General features: G+C 39.6%; 1 protein-coding gene across 1 annotated transcript in view; it reads right to left on the bottom strand.

Annotated features, from left to right (window-relative positions):
• The window catches only part of RAB4B (RAB4B, member RAS oncogene family), a 49,150-nt gene extending 41,190 nt beyond the window's left edge, over positions 1-7,960 (bottom strand). Inside the window, exon 1 of the mRNA XM_053721788.1 lies at positions 7,826-7,960. Coding sequence (XP_053577763.1) covers positions 7,826-7,841 — 16 coding nt within the window. The 5' untranslated portion in view covers positions 7,842-7,960. The remainder of the gene's footprint in view (positions 1-7,825) is intronic.
• Between the last annotated feature and the right edge of the window lie 5,064 nt (positions 7,961-13,024).

Genomic DNA, 13,024 nt, shown 5'->3' with positions numbered 1-13,024 from the left:
ATCAGACAGCAGCCTGTCACACAGTCAGAATAGAGAGCTACCGGTCATACAGATACATCAGACAGCAGCCTGTAACACAGTCAGAATAGAGAGCGACCTGTCATATAGATACATCAGACAGCAGCCTGTCACACAGTCAGAATAGAGAGCTACCTGTCATACAGATACATCAGACAGCAGCCTGTCACACAGTCAGAATAGAGAGCTACCTGTCATACAGATACATCAGACAGCAGCCTGTCACACAGTCAGAATAGAGAGCTACCTGTCACTCAATCAGCAGCCTGTCACACAGTCAGAATAGAGAGCTACCTGTCACTCAATCAGCAGCCTGTCACACAGTCAGAATAGAGAGCTACCTGTCACTCAGACAGCAGCCTGTCACACAGTCAGAATAGAGAGCTACCTGTCACTCAGACAGCAGCCTGTCACACAGTCAGAATAGAGAGCTACCTGTCACTCAATCAGCAGCCTGTCACACAGTCAGAATAGAGAGCGACCTGTCATATAGATACATCAGACAGCAGCCTGTCTAACAGTCAGAATAGAGAGCTACCGGTCATACAGATACATCCGACAACAGCCTGTCACACAGTCAGAATAGAGAGCTACCTGTCATACAGATACATCAGACAGCAGCCTGTCACACAGTCAGAATAGAGAGCTACCTGTCATACAGATACATCAGACAGCAGCCTGTCACACATTCAGAATAGAGAGCTACCTGTCACTCAGACAGCAGCCTGTCACACAGTCAGAATAGAGAGCTACCTGTCACTCAATCAGCAGCCTGTCACACATTCAGAATAGAGAGCTACCTGTCACTCAATCAGCAGCCTGTCACACATTCAGAATAGAGAGCTACCTGTCACTCAATCAGCAGCCTGTCACACAGTCAGAATAGAGAGCGACCTGTCATATAGATACATCAGACAGCAGCCTGTCTAACAGTCAGAATAGAGAGCTACCGGTCATACAGATACATCCGACAACAGCCTGTCACACAGTCAGAATAGAGAGCTACCTGTCATACAGATACATCAGACAGCAGTCTGTTACACAGTCAGAATAGAGAGCTACCTGTCATACAGATACATCAGACAGCAGCCTGTCACACAGTCAGAATAGAGAGCTACCTGTCATACAGATACATCAGACAGCAGCCTGTCACACAGTCAGAATAGAGAGCTACCGGTCATACAGATACATCAGACAGCAGCCTGTCACACAGTCAGAATAGAGAGCTACCGGTCATACAGATACATCAGACAGCAGCCTGTCACACAGTCAGAATAGAGAGCTACCGGTCATACAGATACATCAGACAGCAGCCTGTCACACAGAATAGAGAGCTACCGGTCATACAGATACATCAGACAGCAGCCTGTCACACAGTCAGAATAGAGAGCTACCGGTCATACAGATACATCAGACAGCAGCCTGTCACACAGTCAGAATAGAGAGCTACCTGTCATACAGATACATCAGACAGCAGCCTGTCACACAGTCAGAATAGAGAGCTACCTGTCATACAGATACATCAGACAGCAGCCTGTCACACAGTCAGAATAGAGAGCTACCTGTCACTCAATCAGCAGCCTGTCACACATTCAGAATAGAGAGCTACCTGTCATACAGATACATCAGACAGCAGCCTGTCACACAGTCAGAATAGAGAGCTACCTGTCATACAGATACATCAGACAGCAGCCTGTCACACAGAATAGAGAGCTACCTGTCACTCAGACAGCAGCCTGTCACACAGTCAGAATAGAGAGCTACCTGTCACTCAATCAGCAGCCTGTCACACAGTCAGAATAGAGAGCTACCTGTCACTCAATCAGCAGCCTGTCACACAGTCAGAATAGAGAGCGACCTGTCATATAGATACATCAGACAGCAGCCTGTCACACAGTCAGAACAGAGAGCAACCTGTCATATAGATACATCAGACAGCAGCCTGTCACACAGTCAGAATAGAGAGCTACCTGTCATACAGATACATCAGACAGCAGCCTGTCACACAGTCAGAATAGAGAGCTACCTGTCATACAGATACATCAGACAGCAGCCTGTCACACAGTCAGAATAGAGAGCTACCTGTCACTCAATCAGCAGCCTGTCACACAGTCAGAATAGAGAGCTACCTGTCACTCAATCAGCAGCCTGTCACACAGTCAGAATAGAGAGCGACCTGTCATATAGATACATCAGACAGCAGCCTGTCTAACAGTCAGAATAGAGAGCTACCGGTCATACAGATACATCAGACAGCAGCCTGTCACACATTCAGAATAGAGAGCTACCTGTCACTCAGACAGCAGCCTGTCACACAGTCAGAATAGACAGCTACCTGTCATACAGATACATCAGACAGCAGCCTGTCACACAGTCAGAATAGAGAGCTACCTGTCATACAGATACATCAGACAGCAGCCTGTCACACATTCAGAATAGAGAGCTACCTGTCACTCAGACAGCAGCCTGTCACACAGTCAGAATAGAGAGCTACCTGTCACTCAATCAGCAGCCTGTCACACATTCAGAATAGAGAGCTACCTGTCACTCAATCAGCAGCCTGTCACACATTCAGAATAGAGAGCTACCTGTCACTCAATCAGCAGCCTGTCACACAGTCAGAATAGAGAGCTACCTGTCATATAGATACATCAGACAGCAGCCTGTCTAACAGTCAGAATAGAGAGCTACCGGTCATACAGATACATCAGACAGCAGCCTGTCACACATTCAGAATAGAGAGCTACCTGTCACTCAGACAGCAGCCTGTCACACATTCAGAATAGAGAGCTACCGGTCATACAGATACATCAGACAGCAGCCTGTCACACAGAATAGAGAGCTACCTGTCACTCAGTCAGCAGCCTGTCACACAGTCACATTAAAAAGCTACCGATCACACAGTCACATCTGACAGTAGCATACCTATTTAGCTACCTATCAAACAGTCACATTTAACAGCAGCCTGTCACACTGTAACATTATACAGCTACCTGTCACACAATCACAACAGACAGCAGCCTGTCACACTGTAACACTATAAAGCTACCTGTCACACAATCACAACAGACAGCAGCCTATCACACAGTAACATTAGAAAGCTACCTGTCACACAATCACAACAGACAACAGCCTATCACACAGTAACATTAGAAAGCTACCTGTCACACAATCACAACAGACAGCAGCCTATCACACAGTAACATTAGACAGCTACCTGTCACACAATCATAACAGACAACAGCCTATCACACAGTAACATTAGAAAGCTACCTGTCACACAATCACAACAGACAGCAGCCTATCACACAGTAACATTAGACAGCTACCTGTCACACAATCACAACAGACAGCAGCCTATCACACAGTAACATTAGACAGCTACCTGTCACACAATCACAACTGACATCAGCCTATCACACTGTAACATTATAAAGCTACCTGTCAAACAATCACAACTGACAGCAGCCTATCACACTGTAACATTATAAAGCTACCTGTCACATAGTCACATCCCACAGTAGCCTATCACACAGTAACATTATAAAGCTACATGTCACACAATCACAACAGACAGTAGCCTATCACACAGTGACATTATAAAGCTACCTGTCACAGAATCACAACAGACAGCAGCCTGTCACACTGTAACACTATAAAGCTACCTGTCACCCAATCACAACAGACAGTAGCCTATCACACAGTAACATTAGAAAGCTACCTGTCACACAATCACAACTGACAGCAGCCTATCACACTGTAACACTATAAAGCTACCTGTCACACAATCACAACAGACAGCAGCCTATCACACAGTGACATTATAAAGCTACCTGTCACACAATCACAACTGACATCAGCCTATCGCACTGTAACATTATAAAGCTACCTGTCACACAATCACCACTGACATCAGCCTATCACACTGTAACATTAGAAATCTACCTGTCACACAGTCACAACTGACAGCAGCCTATCACACTGTAACATTAGAAATCTACCTGTCACACAATCACAACTGACAGCAGCCTATCACACTGTAACATTATAAATCTACCTGTCACACAATCACAACAGACAGCAGCCTATCACACTGTAACATTAGACAGCTACCTGTCACACAATCACAACAGACAGCAGCCTATCACACTGTAACATTAGAAAGCTACCTATCCCACAATCACAACAGACAGCAGCCTATCACACAGTAACATTATAAAGCTACCTGTCACACAATCACAACAGACAGCAGCCTGTCACACAGTAACATTAGAAAGCTACCTGTCACACAATCACAACTGACAGCAGCCTATCACACAGTAACATTAGAAAGCTACCTGTCACACAATCACAGCATACAGCAGCCTATCACACTGTAACATTAGACAGCTACCTGTCACACAATCACAACAGACAGCAGCCTATCACACTGTAACATTAGACAGCTACCTGTCACACAATCACAACTGACATCAGCCTATCACACTGTAACATTAGAAAGCTACCTGTCACACAATCACAACAGACAGTAGCCTATCACACAGTAACATTAGAAAGCTACCTGTCACACAATCACAACTGACAGCAGCCTATCACACAGTAACATTATAAAGCTACCTGTCACAGAATCACAACAGACAGCAGCCTATCACACAGTAACATTAGAAAGCTACCTGTCACACAATCACAACTGACAGTAGCCTATCACACAGTAACATTAGAAAGCTACCTGTCACACAATCACAACAGACAGCAGCCTATCACACAGTAACATTAGAAAGCTACCTGTCACACAATCACAACAGACAGCAGCCTATCACACAGTAACATTATAAAGCTACCTGTCACAAAATCACAACTGACAGCAGCCTATCACACAGTAACATTATAAAGCTACCTGTCACACAATCACAGCATACAGCAGCCTATCACACTGTAACATTAGACAGCTACCTGTCACACAATCAGCAGCCTGTCACACATTCAGAATAGAGAGCTACCTGTCACTCAATCAGCAGCCTGTCACACAGTCAGAATAGAGAGCGACCTGTCATATAGATACATCAGACAGCAGCCTGTCTAACAGTCAGAATAGAGAGCTACCGGTCATACAGATACATCCGACAGCCTATCACACTGTAACATTAGACAGCTACCTGTCACACAATCACAACAGACAGCAGCCTATCACACTGTAACATTATAAAGCTACCTGTCAAACAATCACAACTAACAGCAGCCTATCACACTGTAACATTATAAAGCTACCTGTCACACAGTCACATCCCACAGCAGCCTATCACACAGTAACATTATAAAGCTACCTGTCACACAATCACAACAGACAGTAGCCTATCACACAGTAACATTAGAAAGCTACCTGTCACACAATCACAACAGACAGCAGCCTATCACACAGTAACATTATAAAGCTACCTGTCACAGAATCACAACAGACAGCAGCCTGTCACACTGTAACACTATAAAGCTACCTGTCACACAATCACAACAGACAGTAGCCTATCACACAGTAACATTAGAAAGCTACCTGTCACACAATCACAACTGACAGCAGCCTATCACACAGTAACATTATAAAGCTACCTGTCACAGAATCACAACAGACAGCAGCCTGTCACACTGTAACACTATAAAGCTACCTGTCACACAATCACAACAGAAAGCAGCCTATCACACAGTGACATTATAAAGCTACCTGTCACACAATCACAACTGACAGCAGCCTATCACACTGTAACATTAGAAATCTACCTGTCACACAATCACAACTGACAGCAGCCTATCACACTGTAACATTAGAAATCTACCTGTCACACAATCACAACTGACAGCAGCCTATCACACAGTAACATTAGACAGCTACCTGTCACACAATCATAACAGACAGCAGCCTATCACACTGTAACATTAGACAGCTACCTGTCACACAATCACAACAGACAGCAGCCTATCACACTGTAACATTAGACAGCTACCTGTCACACAATCACAACAGACAGCAGCCTATCACACTGTAACATTAGACAGCTACCTGTCACACAATCACAACAGACAGCAGCCTATCACACTGTAACATTAGACAGCTACCTGTCACACAATCACAACAGACAGCAGCCTATCACTCTGTAACATTAGAAAGCTACCTGTCACACAATCACAACAGACAGCAGCCTATCACACAGTAACATTAGACAGCTACCTGTCACACAATCACAACAGACAGCAGCCTATCACACAGTAACATTAGAAAGCTACCTGTCACAGAATCACAACAGACAGCAGCCTATCACTCTGTAACATTATAAAGCTACCTGTCACACAATCACAACAGACAGCAGCCTGTCACACTGTACATTATAAAGCTACCTGTCACACAATCACAACAGACAGCAGCCTGTCACACTGTAACATTAGAAAGCTACCTATCCCACAATCACAACAGACAGCAGCCTATCACACAGTAACATTATAAAGCTACCTGTCACACAATCACAGCAGACAGCAGCCTGTCACACTGTAACATTATAAAGCTACCTGTCACACAATCACAACAGACAGCAGCCTATCACACAGTAACATTAGACAACTACCTGTCACACAATCACAACAGACAGCATCCTATCACTCTGTAACATTAGAAAGCTACCTGTCCCACAATAACAACAGACAGCAGTCTATCACACAGTAACATTATAAAGCTACCTGTCACACAATCACAACTGACAGCAGCCTATCACACTGTAACATTATAAAGCTACCTGTCACACAATCACAACAGACAGCAGCCTATCACACTGTAACATTAGACAGCTACCTGTCACACAATCACAACAGACAGCAGCCTATCACACTGTAACATTAGACAGCTACCTGTCACACAATCACAACAGACAGCAGCCTATCACACTGTAACATTAGACAGCTACCTGTCACCCAATCACAACAGACAGCAGCCTATCACACTGTAACATTAGACAGCTACCTGTCACCCAATCACAACAGACAGCAGCCTATCACTCTGTAACATTAGAAAGCTACCTGTCACACAATCACAACAGACAGCAGCCTATCACACAGTAACATTAGACAGCTACCTGTCACACAATCACAACAGACAGCAGCCTATCACACAGTAACATTAGAAAGCTACCTGTCACACAATCACAACAGACAGCAGCCTATCACACAGTAACATTAGACAGCTACCTGTCACACAATCACAACAGACAGCAGCCTATCACTCTGTAACATTAGAAAGCTACCTGTCACACAATCACAACAGACAGCAGCCTATCACACAGTAACATTAGACAGCTACCTGTCACACAATCACAACAGACAGCAGCCTATCACACTGTAACATTAGACAGCTACCTGTCACACAATCACAACAGACAGCAGCCTATCACACAGTAACATTAGACAGCTACCTGTCACACAATCACAACAGACAGCAGCCTATCACACAGTAACATTAGAAAGCTACCTGTCACACAATCACAACAGACAGCAGCCTATCACACAGTAACATTAGACAGCTACCTGTCACACAATCACAACAGACAGCAGCCTATCACTCTGTAACATTAGAAAGCTACCTGTCACACAATCACAACAGACAGCAGCCTATCACACAGTAACATTAGACAGCTACCTGTCACACAATCCCAACAGACAGCAGCATTTCATACGGTCATATTAGACAGCTGCCTGTCATACAGTGTATCGATATCTCTCACATATTGAGGTGTCTCACGCTGTATTATCACACCAGGACTTATCTCACCGTACGTCTCGGACATGGTGGCCTCTCCCGGCCTCACCTCCTCCGTTGGCCCCGGGGCCCGGCCTCTATATCACTGTCACCGGCACCTTGCAGCTCTCAAGATGGCAACCAGGGCTTCAGCAACCACTTCCTGCCCACACCCTGCGTGCTTCTGCGTCTAATCGACATGCGAGTCCGAGACCAGTAAGGCATCACGACGTACTTACAATGTTTGAGGCCACGTATGGGGGTGGTTTGTTGAGATTTGCCCTTGGTTGGTAAATATTAGCTAAATTTTTATTTTAATATTATCTAAATACTTCTCCCTTTAGAGAAATTTATTAAATTTAACATTGTTTTTTAATGTATATATTTTATTTAAATATATTGTTATTACTGAAAGTACATATAATACAAATAATACATTTTTTTCCATTACTGCTATTAATAATTAAATAATTGTAACATTATTATGGTTCTGTTTTGCATATCTTTACTGTGTTGAGCTAAGATTTTTTTTTACAAATGCCCATCATTTTTCTATTCTATTTTTATGTGTGTGTGGTATCATCTATATATCTATATCTATCTATTTATCTATCTGTCTATCACCTATCTATCTAATCTATCTATCTATCTATCTAATCTATCTATCTATCTATCAATCTATCATCAATCTATCTATGTATCTATCTATATATCTCTATTTGTCTGTCTATCTATCTATCTATCTATCTATATATATATATATATATATATATATATATATATATATATATATATATATATATATATATATATATATCTGTTTATCTATCCTCTATCTATCTAGCAATAAAAAAAAACTCACAGAATATTGCACATCTCTTAAAGGGACATCATACTCATATTCTAAATGCAGCATAACTGTAAAAAGCTGACAAGAAAATATCACCTGAGCATCTTTATGTAAAGAAGGAAGATATTTTACCAGCTCACCAGAGTAAGTGCTGTGTAAACAGTTATACTTCAGCTGCTGTAAAGTTGCAAGTTGGGAAAAAACCATAGCCAATCAGCATCAGCAGTGCTGAAGGTAATGCTGTGATCTCATGAGATTTTACTCATTGGCTGCTTAAAGTCTCTTTACAGTGGGGTGTGAATACTTAAGACATTTTTAGGTAAAATATCTTCTTTTTTTTTTTACATATTATGTTCAGGTTATATTTTCTACTCAGATTTTTACAGCTATGCTGCATCACTTTCCTGTGCTTCAACATTTGAGTATCATGTCCCTTTAACCAATATCTTCTAAAGAACCAATGACTCTCTTTTCTTCACACAATGTATGGGAGATACTACACCTTAATCCTGTATTTTCATGCTTTTTTTTCCATACTGTAATGTTAATCTCTTAATAAAGCTCATTTAAAAAAAATAAAAAAAAAACACAGAGAATCTGGCACTGAACTTTGATGCATAAAACTAGATTAATGGCAAAATGTATCAAGCCCCGAAAAAATGCGCCTAAAAAGTCAGGATTATTTCTGCAATAGTTCGCAATGTGTAGTAAAAAATGTCGACCGTATTTATCAAAATTCTAGAGACATTTTTGGGGCAAAACTTTTTTGTGATGTCAAGCGAATGGCTGATCCTAGTTCATTTGTAAGAATGTTATTTCTTATATATTAAAGTTATTTTTATTTTGCCCCTTCTTTGGCTCTCTTTCATTGAGGAAGGTTGCCCGTTTTTTAGAGCTTATCTTCGTTCTTTTTAATACACTTATTTCAATTGCACTTAAAGGGACATTAAACCCAATTTTTTTCTTTCATGATTCAGATAGAGAATACAATTATAAACAACAATCCAATTTACTTCTATTATCTAATTTGCTTCATTCTTTAGATATCCTTTGTTAAAGAAATAGCAATGCACATGGGTGAGCCAATCACATGAGGCACATATGTGCAGCCACCAATCAGAAGCTACTGAGCCTATCTAGATATGCTTTTCAGGAAGGGATATCAAGAGAATGAAGCAAATTAGATAACAGAAGTAAATTAGAAAGTTGTTTAAAATTGTATTCTCTATCTGAATCATGAAAGAAAAAATTTGGGTTTAATGTCACTTTAAATTATTTAACTTTTTTATAATTTTGTGTATACCTTTTTGTAATTTAATTATTAATATTATTCAGGTTCTGCGCCTTGTTGTGGGCAATTTCTAACCCTAGATACAAGAAGAAAAAGATATATTTCCATTTTCCCTCCAGACAAACAACAATATCGCTCTTTATTTTTCACTCCTTGCAACCTACAAATTGGCGAGATTAAAAACAGTGAATATTGCATGCACCACTTTTCATAAATATATGAGAACTGCGAATATATATCGAGATTAATACAAGAATTAGGCATTTCCAGACAACTTATTCGCATTTATTTAAGACTTGCGAATGGTCATGAGTCGATTTGTTCGCATATATGAAAAGTTGCGACTTTATTGGCGCATAACCTTTCATAAATATGGTGATATCATTTGTGAGGTTTTTTTTATGACAAATGTAAGAATTTTCTTATTCTCACTTTGATAAATCTTGCCCTAAAAGTAACCTGGAAAGTTAGTTACAACAGTTGTTTGAATTATGATTGAACCCTTTTACTCCTTGGGTCATTAACCTACAACCACAGTCACACATGCTAGATTTCAGCTAAACAAACTGGGCCTATAAACATTTGGCCTAATGTTGTAACTAACTCTTCCAGTTTGCGTTTTAAAGGGATATGAAACAGGGTTCATTTAGTAAAAACAAATATGGATGAGTGCATTTCAATCTGAAATATAAACATTTTTGCATTATACTTTCTTTAGCAAAAGTTCTTCTATTGAAAGTTATTATTACTACTTTTCAGCAGCATATGCACATATCCTGTGTGCACCAGTATCCAAACTCCATGGTGTCAGTATATTTATGAAAATCTTAGCAGTGCTATCCAAATAATATATATAAGTTTATGGCAGGGTTATAAACACAATACAAAGAAATAGAAACCCTTATCAACCATGCACCTACTAGACCATACAATTAATATAAATATCTGAATTCTTTTATTTAGTTAATATCCATAAACATATTGAACTATATTTGCAATAAAAGGAAACTAAATAAAAGTTTATATGCGTTAGAACCAACTCTTAAGATATGCTATTCTTCTTACAAAACCCAGAACAATATACCTTCACAATTCAGCCTTATTTATTTAACACAATGGGACTAAAAACCTTTAACATCCAAGCAATACAATTCTAAACAGTGTTTATAAAACAATAGGATAAAATATATATTCTGCTATTTAACTGCAATTTATCCTAATACAAAATTAACCGACAATATCAGAACTTGTATAGATGAGTTACTTAGCCAATTCAGACACAGATTTGAACAAAACCTAGGCTTATAACTACCAATTTAAAATACAATATACTTCACCAATTTTGAACCAATTCGTAGCGGTCTTTAGGTCATCTCATTTGAAAGAAGGTTTTTTGCACAAATCAAGGATAAGTTTTAAGCTCCTTGCTGAAGTGAACTTTTTTTTTTTTCAGGTATATCGCAGCCAAAATCAGATCACTAATTTTCAACAAGTTACAGACAACTCTCCCTTGTGCATTCAACACTCCCATTATATAATCATTGATGACATCATGTGGGTGGCACTACGGGAGCTGACCTTCCCATTGGTTATCTGGGAAGTCTAAATCGGATTGGCCCTTGGAAATTTCATTTTTAACAGCCAGAAAGAACCTTCTGGCTGTAGTTCTCGCAACATAACACCAGGTGGCAGCATACAGTACAACATAGCAATACAATACAGCATTTCTGACATTTTTAAGCAAGTTAATTTTTTTTTTTATAAAATGGTTATTTAATCAGATCACACTCTCTGCATTAATCATATATAACCCCAATTACAGATGGTTAATATTAGGTTATTTTTTCTGATTATTCTGATACCAAATATGTTATATTATTAACATTTTATTATATTAAGGTAATTTAACACTGCTAATTATTAGCTTAAAATGCATTATAATTTTATCAGTATTCTGGCATTTACATGTGAATAATAGCTTATTTTTAATTCAGTATTGTACTGTATTCCAAGTGAATCCTGTCTATGTAGATCACATGGGGTCAATCCATGAGGAGTTGTAAGAGTCTTTAAAACAGCATATTTCCTGTTTAGCCAGAAGTGCAGATGAGTATTTGATTTTATTTGTGTCACCTTCCCCCAAGAGGGGTTTTTGCAGTAAGTCTTCAAATAGAGATTCAGTGAGATAGAACTGTTGTATCACACGTGTCAAATTCCAAAGGGGTCCTTGAACACATTCTTTTCTCACCTCACCAAATGTTCTGAGGTTATAAAAATCTGCATATATAGTCAAATGAATAGGGTCACTGAGCTATTTCCTTTAGAAAAGAAATGTTTGTGTTTCAAAAAGGCTCTACTGATCGTCAATCCTGATAGACGTGTATTAGAAGCTGTGTTCAACAAACTCATGTTTAATTAATCCTGAGTTCTCATCTAACATATACAGTGTATAAAATATACATATATATATATATATATATATATATATGTACACATATGTAATATTCATCATAATATTCATATACTCTGACATAAATCCCCCTTCCAACTTCAAATAGATGTAGGACACATGTATTTGAATTGGCTTAAAGTCAGTGGTATTTGATGAGGATCAACCGTATACCTCATAGACAGTCTCTTATGAAGAAAGTTTGTTATTTTGAGCTTTCATGTTTATCAGTTAGGCATCTTTAAATTACAGTATGTCTTTAGTGCATTTGGGGATATGACACTTCATTCTCCCTCTATGACTTGTAGTTGGGACCTGGGATGACATGCCCGCAGTTGATTTATATGTACCCATTTATCTATGAAACCTTCATTTTTGGGGATCCGTATTTTATAGGCCACTGGAGATATTTTGTCAGTAATGACAAAAGGACCTTTCCATGAGGGAAGAAATTTCTTCTCCCTAACCTGATCTCTTCCAAAGTTATAAAGATAAACTTTATCATTTATTTCATATTCCTTTTTGGATGTTTTGAGATCATAATAGGTTTTAGTGGCAGTTGCGGCTCTTTCTAAATTCCTTTGAGCAAATGCAAAGGCATATTGCAGGTGCTTTCTTAAGTTTTCCACATATTGATGTGTA

The sequence above is a fragment of the Bombina bombina genome, chromosome 7, assembly GCF_027579735.1.
Source record: "Bombina bombina isolate aBomBom1 chromosome 7, aBomBom1.pri, whole genome shotgun sequence".
NCBI lineage: Eukaryota > Metazoa > Chordata > Amphibia > Anura > Bombinatoridae > Bombina > Bombina bombina.
This window is presented reverse-complemented; position numbering and strand designations above follow the sequence as displayed.